Source organism: Bombus pyrosoma, linkage group LG12, assembly GCF_014825855.1.
Source record: "Bombus pyrosoma isolate SC7728 linkage group LG12, ASM1482585v1, whole genome shotgun sequence".
Lineage (NCBI taxonomy): Eukaryota > Metazoa > Arthropoda > Insecta > Hymenoptera > Apidae > Bombus > Bombus pyrosoma.
This window is the reverse complement of record NC_057781.1, coordinates 12,131,585-12,153,618: the sequence shown is the minus strand read 5'-3', so window position 1 is coordinate 12,153,618 and position 22,034 is coordinate 12,131,585. Positions and strand designations below refer to the sequence as shown.

Below are 22,034 nucleotides of genomic sequence, written 5' to 3'. Positions count from 1 at the left end.
TACATACATATAGTGGCCCATAGAAGATTTCTTTACTGCCATCTATCGAAAACATTTACAAATTACATATATGGACATGCAGGAAATCGTATCGAGTATTCCGTTAGTACTTAGTACCAAACATTGATACCGTGGTGCTGTTGTTGCAATGCAAAAGGTTTGCATGTCGGGCGGGTCGATTAGATGATGTAGAAATCGAAACTACAATCATTTTTGGCATTCGTACCTGTGAAATACGTTACACGATAAAAGGTGAATGTATTCTACGTTTTTCTAACTAAAATGGAAAGTTTCGAATTAATTCATTGCGTAAATATTATCACATGACAGATGGACATTCTTCATTGAATTCAGTGCAGAACGTTGTAACATGAATATTAATTATTGTGTTACTCATATCTATACCACATTTCTCAATTTTTCAATCGTTTGCTTTTTCATATCTGCAAATATTTATTATTTATATATATATTTATCACGGGACAAAAATTGACCTAAAACTGACGTCACAGAACAGAAATCAATAATCGCAGTAAATCCGGTTGAAGTTCCGTTAATAAATTTCGTGAAACCTGTCAAGGATTTTATAATCCTGATAATGATCAAAATCCCTTCGTATAGTCTCAAAGTCTTTTATTAATGTTATATTGTCGAATATTGTTTAGGTGTTAAGAAAGTAGCACAATGATGTCTGACAGAAAAGCAGAACTTGAAAGAAAAAAAGCCAAACTTCAGGCTATTAGAGAAGAAAAGGAAAGACGTAGAAGAGAAAAAGAACAGAAAGATGTAAGAAATTTTTATTTAAATTTAATGTTCTTAATTATTTTACATGTTTATGTATCTCTTAAAATTTTGTATTAAAGGTTGAGGAAGCTACAGTTCGTGCTGCAGGAACGGATAAAGACCATCGGAAAGAACTAGATGCTATGCTTTCATCCTTGGGTGTAGCACCAGTGTCAGGTAAATAATTAAATTTTAATATTATGTTTATTTTAGTTTCATAGATATTACTTTGACACAATTTATTTTGTTCGCAGATGTCTTATCCAGTTTATCTAGTATGAACTCTTTGACTCCGGAACAAAGCACTAATGCTACTCCTGATGCTAGTTTACAGCCATCCAGTATAAATTCTGCTCAAAGGTATTTATATTATATTGGATAGTTCCTCGTATATTTTATATGAAGATATATTTGGATTATTTAATTTCTATCGTTTTCTTGATAGCAGCAGTGCCAGGAAGAAGAATCGGGAACTAACGATTGTCTCTGTAGCACATACCAATATTCCTCCGAAAGAACCAGTTGTTTATACCAAACAAACACAAACTATTCAAACATCGCACACATCTCACGACGGTGAGTCACTATATTCAATTTTTAAATAATTGCACTTTTGTGTTGCTCTTAATTGTGAATTTAAAACTATATATAATCATTTAAAACATTTTAATATTTGTGTTACGCTAATGTTAATTTAATCAAATTAAAATATCACACAAATATAAGAAAATATAATCTTTTTGACGTTTATAAAGAATGAATTGATTATAATGAAATATATGTTATTATTATATATTTTTTATTTAGTCACATTTATATATTTATTTATTTATTGCATCGATTGTTAATCCTTTGTATTCTAAAATTGTCAATTTCATGATAGATTCATTTAAATGTAAATTTATATTTCTTCATAGTAAAGAATTAAAACCCGAGGAAAATTAGTACTTGAATTACAAAAGGAGTAGATCTTTATATACAAAATTTTTCGCACAGCTTTTTGTAGAAGAAAATTAACTTTTAGTAGTTACTCGATCACGTATGATTACATTTATTTACGATATAAGACATTTAATATATCTTTACAATGGTTATAACTGAATAAAATTCTCTATTACTATAGTTTGATGCATCGGTGAATAAACGTAATCCGATGACACAAGTAAGAACATTATCAAGCTTGTAAAATAACAATAAGGATTAGAATTATTTTGGTCTCATAATATTTAGGCGTAGATAAAGATAGTGGGTTATACAATGACAAGTGCTGATAAATTATCTGATTTCAATTGAATTTTCAATCCGTTTGTGTTCTAAGAAAGCAAACACTTTTATAAAAATGTTTTTCTATAAAAAATGAGCTATTCTGTGACCAATATTTTGGTTGGATCGGTATATTCGTCAATAAATTCAAATCAATATATATTTGTTAATTGGTAAAGTAGGTAAAGTTAGTAAAGTTAGTAAAAAAAATCTTACACAATAAGATTTTTGTAAATAAGGATAATTTTTTCATACTAACTTATAGCTTGTCCTCCTCTATGCATTATTAAAGATTGAAAACCGTTATAGTTGAATTTTGAAAATTAAAAGATATTAATATCTAAATTTATGAATTATGTTTACAGAAGAATACAAAGGATTACAAAGTTTCTGATACCTTTTTAGTATTTTGAAAAATGCTATCACTTTCACATATGCCTATATATGGTTGAATATGGTAAAGTGGGTGGTGTATATAAGAATGTATATTTTTAAAACATATATGCCATTACTGACAATATTAATAGGTACCTAATACCATAGCCAGATGTAATAATACGTACATTGTGTAATAACACACAACCAGTCACATTATTTTATTTGTGATCTTGTTTTTATTGTGATAATAATGAGAATTGGTTTAGCCATTTATGTTGTGTTTTATGATTAATTTTAACTAATGAGGAAACTTACATATTCTTAAAGTTTGTTCATGTTTAAAAATAGCATGTCACATATTTGTAGCGATATTGGTATTTTATTTGTTTATTCTTTTATTGTATGTATTAGCTTTTGTTGAACTAAGTTTCCAGCAGTTTTCAACACTTAAAAAGGAATAACTATAATCATGAATATAAGATATCTGCTTGAACAGTTTTTGCATATATTAACAAGTGAATTCATTTATCTTTAATAATGTCTTGTTGTTACCATTAATAAGAATAATAACAAAGAAGATTGTGCTTTTAATGTAAATTTAATGTTATTGAGGAAATAATAAGTCTATCGTGATATTCAAGTATATCATTTAAGGGTATTCTAACAATTACATAGCGGATGTTGTAATGTTTTTATTTGTACACTTTTACATACTTCGTAGAAGAAGTATTAGTAGAAATGGATAACACTTAACAAAATCGGGTTATGGAAACAAATATTATTTTTCTTGGTGATGGAAACTATTTCCTTTTTTTATTTTCACTTTCGTTTTATTAAACCGCAATTTCAGTTGGTCATGATTCTTAATTTTTTATTTATCTTGGAATTTTCTTCTCAGTTATACAAACATTTATAAAAACTGTCGAAAAGTTGGGATTTTTTAATAATTCCACTTCTTATACCACCTACTTTACTACAAACTTTTTTTAATTATTCAAATACCAAACAGTAATATTTTTGAATGTATCATTCTTAAAATAAAATATAATTCGTTGAAATATATTTTTTAAAATAAAGTTTACTTTTTTAGCGTTTCTAATAATAAAGTATTATTTTATTTATGATTGTTAAACTTAAGAAAGATATTTGGTATAAAAATGTGGGATATATTACGTGTTACATGCGTGTCCCGTTACCTAACTGAACTTGCGGCATTATTAAATATACGCGTATTCCATTGTCTTGCGATACAAACGGTCAAATCAACTGGTGTTGGACATAAGGACTGTCCGCATCTTCTTCTGCATACACCATCTACTCCTCCTGTTCAACAACAACACCAACTCACTCTTACTCCGCAGGCTACTTTGAGACTGACTGGTGGCGTCCCAGGAAAGGTGGGTCTGCACCAAACTACCTATGTATGTTCTGTCTTCTTTTTATTACCTTTCCTATAATTGTTGTACAACAATATATAATAGAGGTAGATACACAGATATCTATATTCGCAACAGAGGAGTGTAGAATCAAAACTGACAGTAGTTTCTATTTATATTAACTTTTATCAACTTTTCTATTCGTATTTCTATGTAGCATCGAATATTATCAAAATTGAACTGAACGATGATTATGTTTGATTGATTCTACAATCTCAGTTAATTTACAAATATTGTATATGGAGATAGATATACAAGATATATAGATGCAGTGAAATATTAAGAATTTAGAAATTTCCCATTTTAATCTCTGAATTGAGTACAATAGAGAGTAAAGTCGAGTTAATTGAAAATATGTTCAGCTGTATTAAGCAGAAGAAAGGAATTTTTAAAGAATATCAAAAATTTTAGTTTTCTAACATTATGCAGTTGTAATATATATATTTTATCTATCACTACCATATACAACGTCCACTTGTTTGCATAAATAGGCTTCTAACATGCTTTATATAATTTAATTTAATAATATACTAACAGTCTATTAAAGTTATACAATACAATTAACATTAGGCGTCCTGTTTGTTGGGAAAATTTAAAGTTTATTACAACAATAAGTTAGTATACCTTGACTCATGTGTGCTAGCATTAAATTTATTATAGCAAACAGATAGATGATTATTATTGATGCTTTAATAATTTGTGAATATGAATATTCGTAGAAAGCAACATTGTTTTAATTGTAACAATTATTATAACATATTAGAAATCCAGTTACTTAGTATTTTGTTTAGTACTTAAAAAGGGATATTATGTTCAAAAATGTTTGTATGTCATGTCTATTGTTTTTTATCTATTATAGCGTGCAAAATGTAGTGCATTATAAACTTGTCCAGTACTCTAACAAAACTTTTATTTTGAACAATTTATAGCAAAGTTTATTTCTGAGAAACTTAGGGGGGTGGAAATAAGTGTGACAAGGAATGTAAGTGAGATATTGAATATTGCTTATTAAAAGCATCCATTGGTAGTCACGTTCGATAAGAAATGTTTTATAACTTCTCGTTAAACATAGTCAGTACAAAATTTAAGAGGTGTTGAATTACGGCAAAGATTGAAATTATACTGTTTGAATCGTACTTCAATAATGCAAGAAATATTGAATATGTATGTTTCCTCTTACGCGTAGGAACCGCAGCACAGCACAATATAAAAATTTACAAATCTATACCCACCTAACTACATTCAGCGTATAAAATTTTTTTTTGTTTTTTTCTCTTTTTCTTTTTTTTTCCTTAGTACGATTAAAACTTCAGTTCTATTTAGTATCTAACAAACGATCATAAGAAATAGCTTATTTTTATAAAGGCAAATATATTTTTACCGAGCACGTGCAATATAAGTTTTAATAAGGAAAAATGCTATAAATGCTTTGAAACAAGTTAGTAAGAATGAAACATATTATTTATAATTCCAATTATAGACATTTGGCGCCAAAGTATCGTATATTGTTTTCTTTTTATTTGATTTTTTCTAGATATTTTATTATTGAAACTTTTTTCTCTTAAAATGCTTATGGTCTGAGTGTAGAGAGGTGCTATTAGTGTAGTGCATTCTTAAAGGATTGTAACTAAGTGCAATTTTTTTCCCTCCTCTTCTCAGCTCATGCATTCGACTATTACGGTAAGTTATGATTTCTCTTGGTTTTCAACAAGTTTTAGGTTCAGATTTAGGTTTAGATATATTCCATTTATTCTCTTAGAATTGACAATACGTAAAATGTAAACGAGATACAAATTAAAAGCATTAGGACGAAATAGATATGTAAAAGACGAATTCCATATGCGAAAATCTAAATTTTTTAAATTATAATAAATTTTAAAGGTAAGAGAACCATTACATGGTGGATTAGCTAGTAAGCTAGAGAATGCACTCTCTCTCTCTCTCTCGCTCTCGTTCTCTCTCTGTTTCTCTCTCTCTCTCTCTCTCTCTCTGCCTCTTTCTTTCTACCTTTCTCTTCAAGCTCAAGTATTCATGTAAAAGTTTAATAGCAAAGTGAGCTACATTTGAATAAAATTTATCAGTATTGTAGACATACAAAATGACTCTCCACCCAGAATCTAGAATATCTTCGCTACCTTATATCTTGCTTTGGACTTTTTGGCTCTTTTACTTCTTATATCAATATCTTTTTTTTTTTATTGGTGTATTCTATCTTTAGTTTCTGTATTTATCATTTTTTCTTTTTTTTTTCTTTCGAAAATTTATCTGACATCCCGATTCTGAAACGGAAATATTTTAACATTTATACATTTATGAAAGCATGCACGACAGATACTTAAATGAGAAGAAACAAACACGCATAAATGTATAAATTTTACAATTCAAAGTATAATAATACTAAATACTTGTTAAAAATTGGAAACCAATTTATATGCAAAACACAATGTACAGAACACATACAAAAGATTATTGTACAGAAGTTGAATTGCAAAATGTAATTCCATGTTTTCGATACTTCAAATACATAGTAAAAATATTTGGCCTTTATATTCGTTAGCATTAATTAAATGAAGATCTTGAAAATTTGTAGACTACCTTTGGAGTACTTAACTATCCATTTAGAGACAGAGTTAAAAAATTCTATCATAAAAAATTTTAATTTTGTACTTTATTTCTATTTCTATTACACTTAATGATATCTTTTCTATTAACCGAAATATTTCTCGAATTATAACATAATTATGGTATAGAGTAATTCTTACAGAATAAAATCATATTTGCTGAGAAAACTTTATAAAAGTTACGATATGACCGATCTGTATTAAGTAATTCCTTACCAATTTTTTCATTAATAACAATTTTTCGCACTATAAAAGTTTATAAAGTAAACTATAGATGTTTTAACGTTCTGATATTTGATAAGATTTTATAATAAAGAGTACGTTTAAATAATTTATCGAATTATTCGATATCGTTTGAAACTGGGATTGTCTGAAACAAAAATTATTTTATTGTATGAATATCCATTGACAAATCTTGTCACAACTTAACGCACCTTCCAGAGTTCTCGGCGCGATTTCACGGTTATAGTTTTCGTAGTTACTTGGGTTACTACAGTATACTAACATGGGAGCGGATATTATGGTGTTAGAGTTGGTAAATATTGTATAAACAAAGTTTTCTTTTTTTAAATAGAAGAAAAGAACACACAGCAACGAGTTCTGTGGCTTGAGCTTTTAGTGTCGCAAAAGTTCGATTTGCAGATGTTGCTTCTTAACAGCACGGTTTCGTTTTTTGTGAAAATGATATAGCAAGAAAGTTCATTGAATTAGTAAAAATTAGAAATTGTTTGTTTACATAGAAATACATTTTGTGAAAATAATACGTATTTCAAATGTTATTAATATTTTTCTTCCGATAAAACGTCTCTTCGTATTATGTAAACTTTGTGATGATACTTTTCTTTTAATAAAAGCTATTTTTATTTCATATCTTTCAAACGGATTGGAATATGGTGAATTCATTCATGTAAATTAATAGTCGGAGATGTCAGTCTATTATGTTAAAATATTTAGATTTTGTCAATTTTCTTCGTCTTCGTTTCTTCTTCCCCCCTTTTTTTTTTTTTTTTTTTTTTTTTTTTTTTTTTTTTTTTTTTTTTTTTTTGTTGTTGTTGTTCTACAAAAACTTATTTCCCAAATTTTGTAATATTGTGTTTTACGATGGAATCAATTTATTAAAAAATTACTGTTCCCTTAGATCGTTAAATTAGCGACGTAGTTGTAAATGAATAAAGAGATTACAGTATATATATATATATATATATATGATGATTTTTAACTGAAGTTTGTTCAAAAGCCTAAAGGGATTGCAATTTCGTAAGATGTACGTGTATCGTTGATTTAATTTGAAAAAATTAATATTAGAAAAAAATGTTATAAGAAATGGATTTATTAATTCAATATGTATAAATTTGCGGAGATTGCGGAGAATATTGTTAGAAAATCAAATTTAAAAGCATAAATAACAGGTATTTTATACAAAGATCAGGAAAAGGATTTTATATTCTTTATCGATCCCTTTAGAGCATAATCTTGTTAACAAATATGATGATGTTTATAGGGTATATTACTATACTATTTGCATGTATATAAATATATTTATAATTAATATTATCGTCTCCAATCCAATATTACCATTTCAATCTTTCTAGTTAATTGTTGATGTATCTTGCATGGTAAAGGGGAAAACATTAACGAATAGATCTTATACGTAATTGTAACTGTTTTCGATCAAAATGCTATTGGATTCAAAATTAATCGATAGGCTATTTATAGCGTATATATCGCGTGCTATTTTTGAGAATAATTAACAGGTTTTGTTACATCCGTGAAGGATATGTAAATATATTTTCGTGGCATACATCAATAATTTTCTATGAGAGACGTGAAATTAGATACAAACATAACTAACATGATAAAACACGTGATTGATTGACATTTTCTTTTCCCTCCTTCAAGACGAGTACAATCTAAATCCTGGTTTAGAATGGGAGGACGAATTTACAGGTAGGTAATCCTCTCTAGAGACGATTCACTCTACCTAATTAATATCACCGATACAAGGATTATATTCATTTTCACAAAATTGCATTCGACCAATAATTTTTTGTTCGTTTTTTTTCTTCTATTCAGTTATTGTATTTGTATGCACTGAAAGGAGGGAACTTGTACTATCAAATTACACTCGAACTTGCTTGATAAATCATCAGATTGTTAAGTAGTTTTCTATGGTTTTGTTTCATAACTGTAAAAACTTGCTTCATTTGTCCTGCATGCGTAGATGTCATACATACAATTTTATGGTTTTCTTCAATCATTCGTCATATTTCACTACGCATGATCGAAGTACAATATAATAAATCATCATTATCATTTTCATTTCGTTTATCACTTGAGCAATTTTTTTTCTTTTTTTTTTCTTTTTCTTTTTTTTTTTTTTCAAGTATAGATACGAACTAGAAAATTAAAAAGAATTTTTTTTTTTTTGTTCTTATATAAATTACATATTCTCTAGCTGCTGCATGAGACTTGGGAAGTTGCGTTAACGTATCACAATTTTTGTATTTTTATTTTTTCGATTCTGTATAATCTTCGATGTTGAAAAATTGACGAGAAAAAAGAGAGCTCTATTCGTTAATGGGTACTGATATTGAAAGCATTTATGAATCGATGTTTTATATACCTACAGTATAACGTAACGTATACTTCACTTAAAAAATCATCGATCAATCTTTCATTTACTTCGGCTCATTCTTCCATTTCATCTGCATTTATGCTAAAACGAAGGGTGGAGAGATATGTTTTCGGATGATTTTCATGTCAATCGTAAAATATCTCAGATTAAAATCCGATTTTTATTTACGTAATCCACCAACAAGCAGTCCACCTTCTTATACATACATACGTGACTAATGTCGATGCATGTGATTCAACCTAGTCGCCTCTCCTAATATCTGTATAATTTTTCATCTTTCGATCAGTTATTATTCTTATATTATTTTTTGTATACACATATGTAACTTTTATACGCTTTTACAAAAACTTTTGAAAGAGAGTTGCATCCCTTAAACTTGACGCTTTCACAGTTTCTTTATTTGCAAAAAGTTTATTTTATTTTTTGTGACGTTTCAATTACATGGTAGCTAATACATTTCAAAGTTAAACGTAATAATCAACATAGATATGAATAAGAGTTGCACAACTTGCACAAATATACGAATGCATCGCGATTTTGCTCTTTACTTTTATGCATTTCTGTCCTAGTTCGGATTTTAACGCGACAGGTTCTTGCAATTATTATTTTACGTAGAATATCTTGTAGGAGATGCCAATGACGTTTATTATGTAGCGTTACGAGGTAGTATAGCTATCTTTTTCTTCTTTTTTTTCAACGTAGAGCATTCGAATTCTTAAAGTAGGGCATTTGCCAGAGGTAGATAGATATATCCAAGTTAGGGTACTCGTGGCGGAACCAGCTTATTCACCACAGTTTTGACATTTGATGATGGCCAAGCCGAAGACGAAGAGAACAGTTTGCCGCATATGGATGGTTTCCAAAGCAAGCTTCCTCCTGGAATTCTTCCCCATGGTTTGCCACAGGTTAAGGAAGTGCAGCCAGCGGTTACGCAAGTGGAGCAAGAAAAGGAAAAGGAAAAACCTAAAGAAGGTGATTTTTCTTTTGCCTTAAATTATACAATACGGAGCCTTTCGTATCCTTTACTGCGATCAAACTATATAATTAATTATATAAATACTAATTTATAGTACAAGAACTCAGCGAAGAAGAGAAACAAATGATTATACTGTCGGAAGATTTTCAACGATTCCTTGATCGTACTAGTAGAATTGTGGAAAGGGCATTAGGAGAATCCGTTAATATTTATAGCGATTATACCGGTACCATGGATGGTGAAGATGGAATGTGAGTAAAGATAAATATTTGTTCTTATTACGATACACCAATCGTTCACTCATTCTTCCTAAATAAATTATATAAGATAAAAGTAAATAAGGATTAATGCACGATAAGTTTCGTCAATTTTGTAGGGACGAAAAGAGTCATCAGCGTTTGTGGTTAAATCGATGGTTCTTCTGCGATCGATGGTCTCGTAATCGTTGTGTGACCTCGATGGATTGGTCACCTCAGTTTCCAGAACTTCTTGCAGCCTCCTATAACAATAACGACGACACTCCAAATGATCCCGATGGAGTGTGTTTGGTTTGGAACACAAAGTTTAAGAAAACAACGCCGGAATTTATTTTCCATTGTCAGTCTCCGGTTATGTCGACCACGTTTGCAAGATTTCATCCTAATTTAATCTTGGGAGGTACTTATTCCGGACAAATCGTTCTCTGGGACAATAGAGTACAAAAGAGAACTCCTATTCAACGTACTCCACTATCGGCAAGCGCACATACCGTAAGTCGTTTGATAAAAGGTCACTTTACTATCATCGGTGAAATTTCGGGCCGGATGAATTTTGTTTCAATATCGTCGTCCTATAATAACACCATCGCGATGTTATTTGTAATCCTGTTAAACAATAGTTTTCTACTTCTCACCTAACGTTTAATGATAATTGATTATTGATCTGTAAAATAATAGAAAATGTACCGTAAAGGATGAAATTTTATCCATGATCTTCAGCATCCTGTATATTGTCTGAACGTTGTTGGGGCACAAAACGCGCACAATTTGATAAGCATATCAACCGATGGCAAACTGTGTTCCTGGAGTTTAGACATGTTGTCACAACCGCAAGAGACATTGGAGCTTCATACTAAACAATCGAAAGCAATTGCCGCCACATGTTTGGCGTTCCCCCATGGCGATGTTAATAATTTCGTTGTAGGCAGCGAAGAAGGAACTGTATATTCCGGTAAACGAATTTTGCGAAAAGAAATTAAATTAACAATTATCCTACAAACCGTTCTAACTCTCTGTATTTGTTCGGTAGCTTGTCGTCATGGTACAAAAGCTGGTGTATTAGATTCTTACGAAAGTCATCAAGGACCAGTTACAGGAATTAGCACACATGCTGTACAAGGCGGAATAGATTTCTCACATCTGTTCTTAACATCGTCCATCGATTGGACGATTAAGCTCTGGAGTCTTAAGGAGAGCAAACCTCTATATTCTTTCGAGCACAATGGTGATTATGTTTATGACGTTGCGTGGTCACCGACCCATCCAGCTCTCTTTGCCGCGGTAGACGATTCAGGACGATTAGATTTATGGAATCTGAATCAAGATACTGAAGTACCCACCGCTAGTATCGTGATCAATGGTTCTCCGGCTCTTAACAGAGTTTCGTGGACACCGAGCGGTTTACACGTAACCGTTGGCGATGATACTGGAAAGATTTGGGTGTACGACGTCGCCGAGGTAATATTACTTTTTATTAATCTAGTATTTGACTAACTTAGCTTCACAAATAATTATTTCAAATTATCGATATATCTTCAACACTGAAAATTGTAAATATACATGTTTCTGTAAATATAGCATCTAGCACATCCAAGAATCGACGAGTGGAATAAATTCTTGTACACTCAGCAAGAGTTGAAACATAACAAAGCGGACGAAGAACTGCATAAACTTAATTTAAGAGAACCTACTTCATTAACTTCCATACCTCCGATGCTAGCGACTTGTCCCCTCAGATAATTTTCCCTAGAAATTATTGATAAGATCGGCTCGAATACTTTAAATTTAAAAATCAAATGAATTTATAAAATATCTATAATCCTAAAAAAGAACTTAAGAGAAGCAAAAGAAAAGTGTATTGCACTAATTATAATTTATAGGTGTATTCTTAATTAAGACACCTTTATTCTGTATAAATTATTCAACGGCAGAACTAACGTATTAGTACTTCGTTCATTCGTAATTGCTGTGTATCGAAGCGGCTACAGAGCCCACGTGTCCAATAGAAATACCTATCTATATGGAGCAACTTTAACTCGCAATCAGTAGCTTATTAAGGATGTGTAGAACATATCTGTGCATGTAAATAATAAAACGCTATTAAGCACGATTTAAGTCGACGAATTACAGAAAACGTAACAGAGAACGTAATTAAGAGGAGACTTGACTCCATCGGATAAATTGTAATATGATATTTTATTCTTCTGAGCTTCTTTTTTTTCGAAATATACATGTATTATTTTCAGAATTAATTTTCAAAAATTGCAAATTCTTTTCACGCTAACGATCTTACCACTAACATGTGGAAAATAACACCAATATTTAAACATCTAAAAAATTCTAAACATTCATCTAATTTAGTACGATAATTTTTTAAACGATTATATTATTATATATATTCTTATAAAAAGTTTGACGTAATATAAACCTCATCATTTTTTTTGTAACGTGTAATTTATAGCATAGCGAGAATAGTAAAATTTATTGAACGAAGATTATCGTCGATTAAAAATGTAAATATAATATTATCCTTGCGTTATAATAAACTGCTGGGCTTTATCTAAAATGTGATACCGTTGTATAGTGCTATATCCAAATGCGTACTTCAGCTCAAGTCAAGCATATTCTAAAGTATAAATTTTTTTTTTTTACAAAGAAATCATTTAGCTTACAATTCTTTACACACTCGGTAATATTCTAAATACAATCTGATATAACTTTGTTAAATGTGTTTTGTAATGCGTATTTCTAAATTTAAGTTATAATAAATAATAATAATTATAGTAGTAGATAAGTTAATTATCTTTTTCAGTGATACAAATAAAATTTTATTTAAAAAATTCGATATTTTCAGATATAAAGTTAACCCTTTCAGATATTACTTGTTTCAACAAAAGTATAGAATATATAGCATATACAATTATAATAAATTTTATTACAGTAACAATAATTCATTTACCAATTAAAGGAACGACCTAAAAATATAATAAAGCGCAACATCACGTGCTTTTACGAACAATTAAAATCATAAAAATTTTGATCGTTGTTTAAGTTGTTCTCAAGTATATCTTTTAGACCTACTAAAATATGCCTATAACGAAACTAATTAAATGACATATTACTTTCATAAAGTATTATTTTATGAGTAAGTAAATTTCATTAGTTGCCAGCTGTAAAGTAAAATGTAATGCATATGTATATTATTATACGTGATTTTCACTTGGAACATTATTTTTAGTTACATTCGAAGATCCAATCGCAGGCGTTGAAATTTTAACAAACTCTTCGATTTTGTCTCTTATTATGATTCTAAAAACAAGAAAATCCTAAATAATAAAAATCAAACATATTCAATAATATTATTCGATAATATCAATCGTATTCCTACATGCCTTCACTGAGTATTGGCAATCGCTTGCAATTAACAACTAGCACACACATATGTACATACATGGTACTAATATTCCACTTGATTTTGATCGTGCAGAAGTATGTTTATGTACAACGCGTACTCTATCGTAGTTAAACAAATACGTTGAACGTACATATGTACAGTGATTAGAAAAAGTATTTGCACAACACTTTATTTATTATTGCACTTTAACGCTGTTTAATTAGGTCCTGTAAGAGGAGGAGTAAAACGAGAGGAGAAAACAAAAAAAAGAACAAAAAATTATAAAAGGGTTCGATTTTTTAAGAAATAAGACGTAAGAATAACCAACAGAGGGACAAAAATTCCAAAAATTAGTTTCTTGGACTTCATAGCTGAGGAGCTGTTCCTGGATGATTGTTTTATTTATTTATTTATTTATTTTTTATCCAATATACAGACATAATTCTTTTACCGTTTTTTTTATACGTATAGATTAATAAATAGCTCAATGGAGAATTAAGACAGTCCCTTCTGTATCAGACCGAGGCCTACTCTTACGAACCAAATATCTTACACTTCGTATTATTTAGTAGTACTTTTATACGAGGATAAAAGTTTGATACGTATTATGAAAATGAGATGTAGAATCTGATAAAAAGAGAAATACTTTATTGGAAAAAGAAGCAAATACTTTTTGTAACCACTAAACTTCTCGAACATTATTCTTTGACCGCTTTGTTACCCGTTTCTGTTTGTCCAAGCACGATTTGTTTCGCACATCGACGATATAAATAAAAAGGTGAAATCACAGATACGGTCGAAGAAAAGAGAAAGATTAAAAAAGAATATATAGGTGATCGTTGAATGTTTGCCAAACCCGTGCTATTGCAATCGATATACATCAAACTATTCTTCAGGTAATTGGAACGAAAACTTTGGTCTATAGTATCAAACGATTACAAATCCTATGCTACGAGGCGATTTACGCAATTACTCGCTGTCGTTCTTCGCGATTACTCACCTAAATGTGAATCCAATACTACTCGTTAATCGTTAAAAATACAATCGTATTACTATTACAGCTAGACATTTATTCTATTCTTGTTGACTTGTCGTCGTTATCGTTACTGAGCAAAACGTACTGTTCTCGTGTAATTAATAACTTGTGCTGTCCATTTACTAACAACGTGGAACCTCTTCTTATGGTTCGTTTACCTAGTTCGATCGCTTCGTGCGTAAACATCACGTTGCTGTAAGCCTTCACGAAAACCGCGAATACGATTGTTATACCGACTAGAATTAATCCATACGAGGTACAAGGGGCAGCAACGTCGCTAAATGTTGTTGCTAAATAAACCCATCTGCGGATAGAAGGTGTCAGTTCTTCGATACCCTCTTCGATCCACATAATAGGAAATACTATGTCGGGAAAATTCGACACCACACCGATGTACGGTTGGTGTTCCACCTTTAGGTTTAACTGAACGCGCACTTTTCCTTCCAACGGCACGCCAAGTTTCTATAAATCAAACAAGTTGCGCTGTAGTACATGTGTCATACATATCGATTATACTAACATCACGTATTAACTTATAAGCTACACACATCCGTATGTTATTTCTTAAATTTTATTTTATTTCATCATCGATCTTATAGTATTTCATCGACGTATTATCATTCCAGTGATACCAAACGATTCGTTCGTGACGATTAACAGTTTATAGATTTTACAATCGATTGTAATCTTTTCCCCGTTCTCTTATAAGTAAACGAGAGATTTCGATCATGGAGGATTAAATTGCATTTGGCATATAATTACAAATCTGATATTATCCGTCTTCCTATACGATACATTTATTTTTTTTTCTCTCCTTTTTTTTGTTTTGAAAATTACTTACCGGTTGAATTTTAAAGTAAGTTTCATGTATGTCCCGATTTGGTTTTAATCCGTGTACTGCGTCTAATAACTTGGGATCAGCTTTGTAGAAATGCGGAAAGGAAAGGTAAACAGGCGCAGCTGAAATTTTAATAGCAGTTTAAGTAATAATAAAAAGAAAGTTCGCTGCGTGTTACATAGATACGTTCTTAGAAAATGCTTTGCGATACTTTTCATTTTTACACGCTCGTGAAAATATAGATATATTCTACCGAATTAATCAAATTTAACGAAAAACAGTTTTCAGTTTATTTGGTATTACAGTTACACACGTAGTAAAGTTTAGTTAGTACTTACTGTACTGACAAGGACTGATATTTTGCAATCCATTGAAAGGACAGGTGGACATGTCGTCTGAACAGAAGCATTCATTTTCCGGGCTAGTTTCATTGGGTCGTCCAAACACAGAATCAGGCGGTGTATATAAATCTGCTTTGATTCCTGATTTTTTAACTGGACCACGATATTTCAAAGGTAAAGTGCGACAAAGATCTTTATCCCAAATATGTACGATATCTGAACCAGTTTTATCACGGGGTGGAAAAAACGATCCTGCCGGTAATAAATATGTTATTATAACGTAACGTACGAATTTATTATACGTTATACTAGAAAAAAGATATTAATTGTAGCAGTTAGTATGTTTTTCCATATAATTTCTATAAATTGAGCACTTAAACGTATTATGTCTAGAATTGAATTGTTTAGATTTGAATTGTGTCAAATGTAATAATAAATAATTCAGCTGTAGGATAAGTAATAATTAAATCAGTTAAATCTACCTTCTGAAGCTCGGATGGAATTGCAAGGCGAGTCTGGCCAATATGGCAAACGATCTAATCCGTTTAAACGATTTATTAATCCAAACTCTTTCATATCCGTATGCCCCGTAAAAATAGTGGACACTTCTTCCAACGTGCCATTCCTCTGTAATTAAAGTTATCATCATTATGCCTATTATAAAAGTAAAAAAAAAATTCATTTCGTTTCTTTCATACGATACCTACAAAATACGGTAAAAAAAAAATTAATTAATCATATTTAAAAATAAACGATTAATCTTCTACCTTTATATCTTTTATCTGTACTTTAATTGCATACACTACATCGATCGCGTATTTTTGTAATTACCCCAAGGAGAAGCCCCATTTGACTCATCGGACGTCTTGTTTTCGGAAAAAATTGATGTGCGATGGTAACTAGCGGATCATCGTATCCAAAAACAAGTTGTTGAGCAGTTATCGGAACAAACGGTCTCATGCGCATTCCTCCCAAAAACATGTGTAATCCCAAATTGATAATTCGAGGTAGTCCCTTGCTTTGTGTCGACAACGTCTGAAAAATAATGTGACGCACGCGAGTATCAGATAGGAAATTCTTTCGTAGAAATCGTTTGGATTTTGAAACGCATTTTCGAATGTGTCGATATTTGCATAAAAGCTATTGTATAAGAAATAGAAAAATATTTTAGTAAAGTAATGTTAACGAGGTGGCGTATTTTTATATTTCACGATATCATCGATAATTAACATTGATACATATTTAAAGCGTAATTATAAAATTCCAGAATAAATCATTCCACTACTCTCAAATTTGTACGTTATAAGAAAAATTTACTTACTAATAACGGAATGTTTGGTACTATTACTTTAAGGTTCTTGTCTTTCGACATTTCTGGTACAAAGTTTAATATCTTCTTGTGCTGATAACTTACAGTACCATTATTATGGAAAACGATATTTACTTTTTCCATATCTTCTCTGTAAATTATAAGTTTGAAATACTTTAATAAAATATTTTCTTCGGTCGAACAAGCCTAAAAATATATAATAGTCTAAATTTCGAATCTTAACGCACTTGATTCGATCTATATGGAGAATGAATTGCCTTTAGACTTGTTACCAGAAAACTTATAAATGGATCGATCAAAATTATTTTCCGTAAAAAAATACTGCAGGCGTTCTAAAATGACTAATTGGACAATTTAAAATTCATCGAATTCATGCGATTACTATATGGAAGTATCGATCAAAATATCGAACGGAAATACCACGAGGACTCTAAGCGTGCAATTCTGTTTCTTAAATTGTGAGAGTCTCAAAAAGGATATAACCTAACAAACACGAAGATGGTACCCCGCTGGGGGTAACCATCCACATGCTATATTTTAAGCTATAATATTTTACCAAATGTCCTACTGGACAAATTGTAAAATTTTAGATAAATAATAAAAAAAAAATTGCGAGAGCTACGAGTATTTTGTGATTTAAAACTACAAATACTTGTACATTTATAAAGATAAAAAAGAAGTATAAAAGCAACTTTTTAAATTAATTATTTACAATTACATAAATCACAGTAGGCTATTACTAACTCGGTTGAAATTATAAATTAAATTTTATGATTTTCCGAAAAGATCGGACAAGATTTAAGATTTTAGAGAAAAATAAAATAAAAAATAAAGTATCGTTGGGGTATTAGTTTCGATATTACTTCATCGACATACTTACTTGTATACGAATGGACCAATTTCTTGCAATTTTGGCTTCTCGTTATATTGCAAAAAGTTCTCTGCATTAGTTACATTGAATATGTATACTTTTGTCAGTCTAACTACCCCCGGCTTCTGCCAGTATTGAAACGAAAGAGAACCATTCCATAATCGTAGTTGCTAAATCGAAAAATACAACGTTGTATACAGAACAAACGTTAAAACAACTCGAGAAAATCTAAAGCTAAAACAAATACACTAAACACGTACAACTAGTTTATGTACTTATATTTATATACAACTAGTTAAGTGAAAGCAAAGATGGAGAAGATAGAAACAATCGATACCGTGAAGCAATAAATACAGAAACTGATTGGAAAGTATAATCGAAAATTAACATTGTCAACGGAACCTATAAATTCTACTGTATATATACGTAGCTTGTTCTTCGTGAAAGCGCAAGGCTGACCACGAAATAAATTCCACTACTCGTTAATACCAGTAATTCAAGATTTGTGCACATTTGAACTGTTCAATTAGACATTGGACATTAGTATTATTTTAACAACATAATTTAACAACATTATTTTAGCAAACATAAACTTGAAACGAAATTTCGTTAAACAATGTTTTCAATGTCTCGAGATCTTGAGAGTTACTGGATATTACACGACAGAATAAACGTTAATAAACGTTATTAAGTCGTGTATCTTGTTAGCATAGCAGTACTCGTTCGATTCAATAAAGTCGCGAGTCTAGCGAAATGATTAATCCTTTTTTAAATTTTTCAAATAAAATTATAAAGTAGTTAGACTCGATATGTAGCTTTAACAAATATGACTGTTCCTCGTGTAGGATATCTATAACGTTATCCGTTGCGCTAACTCGCAGAACCGATTGATACAAAAACTAATGTTAACAAAAAAAAGTAACGATTTTGTATCTGCTACGTTACTTTATAGTAGTTCGTATTGAATAATAAATCATAAATGAAAAAAATCTGTGATTACCTACCTTTAATATGATATAATCCACCCAAGGAATGCTGCTCAATATGATACCGATCACAAGCGTTAAAATTCCTATGAAAATCGCTGACAATCTACCTGCAAAGTGCAAACAAGTAGAATAATTGAATTAACAAATTGTTTTATCGAAATATCAGTATCAGTACGATCAATGTGATTAATATGTCTTACGCATTATATTATAATTCGCGTGAATTTTACTTCTTATCTGTCGCTTGTATATATCATCTTCTTCCTACTTTAAGAAATGTAAAATAATAATGCAAAGTATCTTCCGAAGAATTTCAATGACATAACATCCTGAATCATAGTAACTATCTCGTTAAGGCGATCTATTATTAGATAATCCTATTACATTTGATATGCTCTGAAAATACTACCTTATGATATTCAAATGAGAATCGAGCAGTCATTTAACAATACGATGAAAAGGATTTTGTTAAAGAGAAAGTTTTATAAAGTTTACATAAACGTTTAAATATGAAATGTATATTATAAGAATTAAGTATATCTATGTCTTCATAAAGCACATTGCCTGTTATTTTGTACATTTAGATGTACTGATAATGCCACCTCGCTTTATGCACTCCTACAGTATCTACGATTGCGTCTAATAAAGTAGAAACAGGTTAAAATTACGAGCAACCATTTCGTAATTTTATGTCGCAATTGGAACAAGATGACTCGAATGTTTAGGAACTGAGTACTTTCAACGATACTTCATTTTGCGTATACTCAAAACAGGCAAAATGATTAAAGATAATAAATATTACATATAAATATTAAATCACAACAATTAAATATAATTAAATAGTTATTAAGAAACGGAACAAACATTTTTCGAATATCAAATTTCGGTTATTCGAAGAAATCTTTTTGCCTGTTTAATTACGTAAACATTTCAATACAAAAATATAAGCGACTCTGCAAAGTTATATACTTCTTGTACCTGGAACCTTCGAATCTCAACGTTTCGATTGCTGCTTCACTTTCTGTAGTAAGAAGCATAGAAAGAAGAATGAAAAGGAAACACCCAGCAGATCTCACAAAGGATATAACCCAACAAACACGAAGATGGTACCCCGCTGGGGGTGGCCACCCACGTGATAATCAAGCAGCTAAAAAATTCTACCAAATGTCCAAATTGGACAAATTGTGAATGCAAAGTATTAAATAAAAGAAAAAAAGAAAAAAACTTTCTGTAGTAAAATTGCTCTCTAGCAATAGTGTATATATTCGTCGTTTATGAAATAAACATTCATCTATCGCGGAATGAAATATAATTTCTTACACGTTGAATCGATACTGTTTCTTAGTAAAACTTTATATTTCGTATTTTAGTAAAATGTTTTACAGGTACGAAAACCACACCGTACGCATAATACTATCTATAACAGAAAAAGGCATCTCTTACTAGCAGATATTACGTTGAGAAAGTAGAACGTTTGGATGTTACAGCGATTCGATATAACGAGTAGATATGAATAATAAAGGTTTAGCAACGGAAGATTCTACTTTATGTAATTATAAAATTAAATCGTTCGATTCTACTCTTCTATAAACGTACCACTATACTTTCTATATTATTATAGTTTATGTTTTTAATCAAATTACATGGTATAGAGATAAAAAAATTTAATTTATTTTACGTGCCCGCTATGTACGCCATAGTTTGTATGCCTCCTTTACTTTATTAAACGATAAGCATCGCAACATTTCTGACGATTCCACTTTTCCCAACCGTTGTGAAATTATTAAGATGACAAAACAAGGTTTGCTTCGTCCCTCCTTGTATATTTAAGCTACCAGCTGGTTGACAGACCATTAGCGTCGCCCTGATAACCTTGGCAAGCAAAGTTTCCTCAATATGTTACACCTTCCCAGAACTTCTCTTTAGTCACGTTTTTCCCCGAGTCTCATTATCCTTCACCTTTCTCGCTTATCCCTCACCTTTTTCGTCCTCTCCACTCTCTCTTTCTTCGAACGTGTCCCGAAACGAAGTTAAACGCACTGTGTTTTTGGGTCGTTTTCAACCGGATCGTATTTGCCTATCGTTGGAAAATTTCCTAAATTCGATGCAAATACGAAAGAAGCGTTATTCCTCATAAACGATGGTTTTTCGTTTCGATGGGTTGCCAATAATTTTCTTAAAACGTTAAAACATTTGCTTCGTTGAAACTAAAGGAAGATGGAGACAAAAAATTCGAGAAACTCGGCAACGGTAAAATCATTTAACATTCTCCACCGCCTGCATGCATAAATTTATGCATCCGCAATTATTATCCAAATCTGAAAACTGAAAGTGACCTTGGTATCTTAGAAAACGAATCCCTTGAAATGCAGTACAATTATTTTGGACAGTACTTCTTATTCAGTCATCCTATATACGTAATAATTACGTATAATTATCATAAAAGATATCTCCGATATTTTCGATGAACGAAAATTTTCCCTACGATAGCTCGATATGTAACAGAAAAATTATATAAACGGTTAACACGTGCTGAAATATTAATCTGCGCTTAGTCGCTAGAGTATCCGAAAAGAAAGCTGGGATATCATCGAAGCAGGATCGACTTGCGTTAGAGTGAAAGGTTACTTTGGGAACGAGGATATCATACTATATTCACGTAATACTTTAAAAGCAACGTATATCGTTAGGAAAGTAGGATAATACGTTGAAAATGTACGATCAACTTCCGTCTATTTAATTTCTTCGACCTGGTGTGCTCGTTTACAATTTGCAGATGCATATTTTTAATATCGAATATATGTCAATGCCAAATTAAAACTAATCGTAAGATGGCTGGTTTTCTTACATCGCGTATTACATCATTTACGAAACTAACGTGAAATT

General features: G+C 30.7%; 2 protein-coding genes across 36 annotated transcripts in view; one reads left to right on the top strand and one right to left on the bottom strand.

Moving 5' to 3' along the window:
* The first annotated feature begins 105 nt into the window (after positions 1-105).
* On the top strand, positions 106-12,915 carry LOC122573920 (cytoplasmic dynein 1 intermediate chain-like). Of its 34 annotated transcripts, none has more exons than XM_043740900.1 (14): positions 106-252; positions 666-786; positions 864-960; positions 1,038-1,143; positions 1,232-1,359; positions 3,786-3,845; positions 5,520-5,540; positions 8,381-8,428; positions 9,912-10,088; positions 10,187-10,343; positions 10,469-10,841; positions 11,070-11,301; positions 11,380-11,807; positions 11,928-12,915. In XM_043740900.1, exons 2-14 carry the CDS (start codon positions 685-687, stop codon positions 12,087-12,089), a joined length of 2,091 nt encoding a protein of 696 aa, XP_043596835.1. In that variant the 5' UTR covers positions 106-252; positions 666-684; the 3' UTR covers positions 12,090-12,915. The 34 variants fall into 34 exon arrangements, with proteins under 34 accessions (XP_043596835.1, XP_043596822.1, XP_043596841.1 ...); XM_043740887.1 differs by having other exon boundaries at positions 3,708-3,845; XM_043740906.1 differs by having other exon boundaries at positions 1,229-1,359; positions 3,786-3,821; positions 9,936-10,088.
* LOC122573928 (scavenger receptor class B member 1) overlaps positions 12,527-22,034 on the bottom strand; it is a 42,349-nt gene continuing 32,841 nt past the window's right edge. The window contains exons 3-10 of one of the 2 annotated variants that reach the window (XM_043740939.1): positions 19,164-19,255; positions 18,169-18,329; positions 17,280-17,418; positions 16,790-16,993; positions 16,441-16,585; positions 15,956-16,210; positions 15,621-15,739; positions 12,527-15,241 (exon numbers count right to left, since the gene is read on the bottom strand). In XM_043740939.1, the coding sequence (XP_043596874.1) occupies positions 14,813-15,241; positions 15,621-15,739; positions 15,956-16,210; positions 16,441-16,585; positions 16,790-16,993; positions 17,280-17,418; positions 18,169-18,329; positions 19,164-19,255 (1,544 nt within the window). In that variant the 3' untranslated portion in view covers positions 12,527-14,812. The remainder of the gene's footprint in view (positions 15,242-15,620; positions 15,740-15,955; positions 16,211-16,440; positions 16,586-16,789; positions 16,994-17,279; positions 17,419-18,168; positions 18,330-19,163; positions 19,256-22,034) is intronic. The other variant, XM_043740940.1, reaches the window with a different exon arrangement.

Bases quoted from the DNA above. Each gene is read 5' to 3' on its own strand.
- LOC122573920 (XM_043740886.1), top strand. From the start codon at position 685: ATGATGTCTGACAGAAAAGCAGAACTTGAAAGAAAAAAAGCCAAACTT. The intron at 5,541-8,380 runs GTAAGTTATGAT...CCCTCCTTCAAG, and splicing joins TCATGCATTCGACTATTACG to ACGAGTACAATCTAAATCCT. The intron at 8,429-9,911 runs GTAGGTAATCCT...TATTCACCACAG, and splicing joins ATGGGAGGACGAATTTACAG to TTTTGACATTTGATGATGGC.